This window comes from Vipera berus, assembly GCF_964194415.1.
Source record: "Vipera berus genome assembly, chromosome: Z".
Lineage (NCBI taxonomy): Eukaryota > Metazoa > Chordata > Lepidosauria > Squamata > Viperidae > Vipera > Vipera berus.
This window is the reverse complement of record NC_138205.1, coordinates 131,996,734-132,000,485: the sequence shown is the minus strand read 5'-3', so window position 1 is coordinate 132,000,485 and position 3,752 is coordinate 131,996,734. Positions and strand designations below refer to the sequence as shown.

General features: G+C 48.9%; 1 protein-coding gene across 1 annotated transcript in view; it reads left to right on the top strand.

The window, feature by feature from the left end:
- The first annotated feature begins 6 nt into the window (after positions 1-6).
- The window catches only part of TBRG4 (transforming growth factor beta regulator 4), a 25,387-nt gene continuing 21,641 nt past the window's right edge, over positions 7-3,752 (top strand). The window contains exons 1-2 of the mRNA XM_081344932.1: positions 7-2,765; positions 3,011-3,168. Coding sequence (XP_081201058.1) covers positions 3,037-3,168 — 132 coding nt within the window. The 5' untranslated portion in view covers positions 7-2,765; positions 3,011-3,036. The remainder of the gene's footprint in view (positions 2,766-3,010; positions 3,169-3,752) is intronic.

Here is a 3,752-nt window from a genome sequence, read left to right as displayed (position 1 = left end):
GCTCTCTGAACTGGGTGGGTTTCCTCACAGACGTTTCAGGACCCAACTAGGGAACGTCATCAGGGCTAAAAGGGAGGAAAGAAGGAAGGAAGGAAGGAAGGAAGGAAGGAAGGACCGTGGGGTCCCTGGTGCTCTCTGAGCTGGGGGGGTTTCCTTGCAGACGTCTCATGACCCAACTAGGGAACGTCATCAGGGCTAGAAGGAAGGAAGGAAGAGAGAGAGAGAGAGAGAGAGAGAAAGAAAGAAAGAAAGAAAGAAAGAAAGAAAGAAAGAAAGAAAGAAAGAAAGAAAGAAAGAAAAAGAAGGAAAAAGAAAGAGAAAGAAAGGAGAGGATTGTGGGGTCCTTGGTGCTCTCTGAGCTGGGTGGTTTCCTTGCAGACGTCTCATGACCCAACTAGGGAACGTCATCAGGGCTAGAAGGAAGGAAGGAAGAGAGAGAGAGAGAGAGAGAGAGAAAGAAAGAAAGAGAAAGAAAGAAGAAAGAAAGAAAGAAAGAAAGAAAGAAAAGAAGGAAAAAGAAAGAGAAAGAAAGGAGAGGATTGTGGGGTCCCTGGGGCTCTCTGAGCTGGGTGGTTTCCTTGCAGACGTCTCATGACCCAACTAGGGAACGTTATCAGGGCTAGAAGGAAGGAAGGAAGGAAGGAAGAGAGAGAGAGAGAGAAAGAAAGAAAGAAAGAAAGAAAGAAGAAAGAAAGAAAAAGAAGGAAAAAGAAAGAAAAAGAAAGTAGAGGATTGTGGTGTCCTTGGTGCTCTCTGAGCTGGGGGGTTTCCTTGCAGACGTCTCATGACCCAACTAGGGAACGTCATCAGGGCTAGAAGGAAGGAAGGAAGAGAGAGAGAGAGAGAGAGAGAGAGAGAGAGAAAGAAAGAAAGAAAGAAAGAAAGAAAGAAAGAAAGAAAGAAAGAAAGAAAGAAAGAAAAAGAAGGAAAAAGAAAGAGAAAGAAAGGAGAGGATTGTGGGGTCCTTGGTGCTCTCTGAGCTGGGGGGGTTTCCTTGCAGACGTCTCATGACCCAACTAGGGAACGTCATCAGGGCTAGAAGGAAGGAAGGAAGAGAGAGAGAGAGAGAGAGAGAGAAAGAAAGAAAGAAAGAAAGAAAGAAAGAAAGAAAGAAAGAAAGAAAGAAAGAAAGAAAGAAAGAAAGAAAGAAAAAGAAGGAAAAAGAAAGAGAAAGAAAGGAGAGGATTGTGGGGTCCTTGGTGCTCTCTGAGCTGGGTGGTTTCCTTGCAGACGTCTCATGACCCAACTAGGGAACGTCATCAGGGCTAGAAGGAAGGAAGGAAGAGAGAGAGAGAGAGAGAGAGAGAAAGAAAGAAAGAAAGAAAGAAAGAAAGAAAGAAAGAAAGAAAGAAAGAAAGAAAGAAAGAAAGAAAGAAAAAGAAGGAAAAAGAAAGAGAAAGAAAGGAGAGGATTGTGGTGTCCTTGGTGCTCTCTGAGCTGGGGGGTTTCCTTGCAGACGTCTCATGACCCAACTAGGGAACGTCATCAGGGCTAGAAGGAAGGAAGAGAGAGAGAGAGAGAGAAAGAAAGAAAGAAAGAAAGAAAGAAAGAAAGAAAGAAAGAAAGAAAGAAAGAAAGAAAGAAAAAGAAGGAAAAAGAAAGAGAAAGAAAGGAGAGGATTGTGGGGTCCTTGGTGCTCTCTGAGCTGGGGGGGTTTCCTTGCAGACGTCTCATGACCCAACTAGGGAACGTCATCAGGGCTAGAAGGAAGGAAGGAAGAGAGAGAGAGAGAGAGAGAGAGAAAGAAAGAAAGAAAGAAAGAAAGAAAGAAAGAAAGAAAGAAAGAAAAAGAAGGAAAAAGAAAGAGAAAGAAAGGAGAGGATTGTGGGGTCCTTGGTGCTCTCTGAGCTGGGTGGTTTCCTTGCAGACGTCTCATGACCCAACTAGGGAACGTCATCAGGGCTAGAAGGAAGGAAGGAAGAGAGAGAGAGAGAGAGAGAGAGAAAGAAAGAAAGAAAGAAAGAAAGAAAGAAAGAAAGAAAGAAAGAAAGAAAGAAAAAGAAGGAAAAAGAAAGAGAAAGAAAGGAGAGGATTGTGGTGTCCTTGGTGCTCTCTGAGCTGGGTGGTTTCCTTGCAGACGTCTCATGACCCAACTAGGGAACGTCATCAGGGCTAGAAGGAAGGAAGGAAGAGAGAGAGAGAGAGAGAGAAAGAAAGAAAGAAAGAAAGAAAGAAAGAAAGAAAGAAAGAAATAAAGAAAGAGAAAAAGAAGGAAAAAGAAAGAGAAAGAAAGGAGAGGATTGTGGGGTCCTTGGTGCTCTCTGAGCTGGGGGGTTTCCTTGCAGACGTCTCATGACCCAACTAGGGAACGTCATCAGGGCTAGAAGGAAGGAAGGAAGAAAGAAAGAGAGAAAGAAAAAGAAAGAAAGACTCTGAGCTGGGTGGTTTCCTTGCAGACGTCTCATGACCCAACTAGGGAACGTCATCTCCCTGACCTCTCCCCCTCCCCATTTTTTACCTCCCTCCCCCTCCTCGCCTCTTCCTCTCTCCCCACCCCCCTTCTCCCACGGCCCTCTTCGCTTTTTGACAACTCCGGGAACGGATCTTTCCCCCCTCCCACCCCCAACTCCACACTCCCCCCCCCCCCCCGCAGACCCTGGAGCTGGCCGCCGGTTTCTCGCCGGAGGACATTCGCCGGATCGCCGTCGCGCTGGCGCAGTGCAACCTCCGCTCCTTGCCGGTGCTCCGCGCCATCTCCTACCATTTTGTCCAAAAGCATTTCGCCGTCCCGCCGGATATCCTGTTGGATTTGGCCTTCGCTTTCGGTGAGGGAAACGTTCCTCTCTTTTCTTTCCCCCCCCCCCCCCAAATCCTCTCCGGGTGAAAAAAGGGGACGGCGGGAGAGAACTGGCCCGAATCGGGTGCGTGTGTGTGTGTGGGTCCTCGGTTTTCCGACGGCGAGGAGGGAAATGGGCGTTTCTTTGCGTCCGTTACGGGTTGGACCACCACCTTCCGACGTCCTAAGACTTGACTTCCACCACCCCGTCCCCTCCCTCTCGTCTCCGAAAAGGGAAGCTAAATTTCCACCAGACCCAGATGTTCCAGAGGATCTGCTCGGATCTCCTGCCCCACATGTCCGAGTTGCCTCCGACCGACGTGGTCCGATGCGTGAAGTCCTTCTCGTACCTCAAGTGGCTGAACCTGCCTTTCTTTGAGGCCTCCGCCGAGGTGAGCTCGGAGGGAAGGGAGAGAGGGAAAAAACGAGGGCGGTGGGGAAGGGGCTTCCGATCAAGGTGGAGAGGACTTGCAACTCCCAGAATTCCCCAGCCAGGTCCACCTTGGCAACTTCCAAATGGGTGGACTTCAACTCCCAGAATTCCACAGGCCTTCAAAGCTTCGCAACTTCGCGAGGGCTGGACTTCAACTCCCAGAATTCCACAGCCAGGTCCACCTTGGCAACTTCCAAATAGGCGGACTTCAACTCCCAGAATTCCACAGCCAGGTCCACCTTGGCAACTTCCGAATAGGCGGACTTCAACTCCCAGAATTCCACAGCCAGGTCCACCTTGGCAACTTCCGAATAGGTGGACTTCAACTCCCAGAATTCCACAGCCAGGTCAACCTTGACAACTTCCGAATGGGTGGACTTCAACTCCCAGAATTCCACAGCCCTTCAAAGCTTGGCAACTTCCAAATGGGTGGAGTTCAACTCCCAGAATTCCACAGCCAGGTCGACCTTGGCAACTTCCGAATAGGTGGACTTCAACTCCCAGAATTCCACAGCCAGGTCCACCTTGGCAACTTCCGAATGG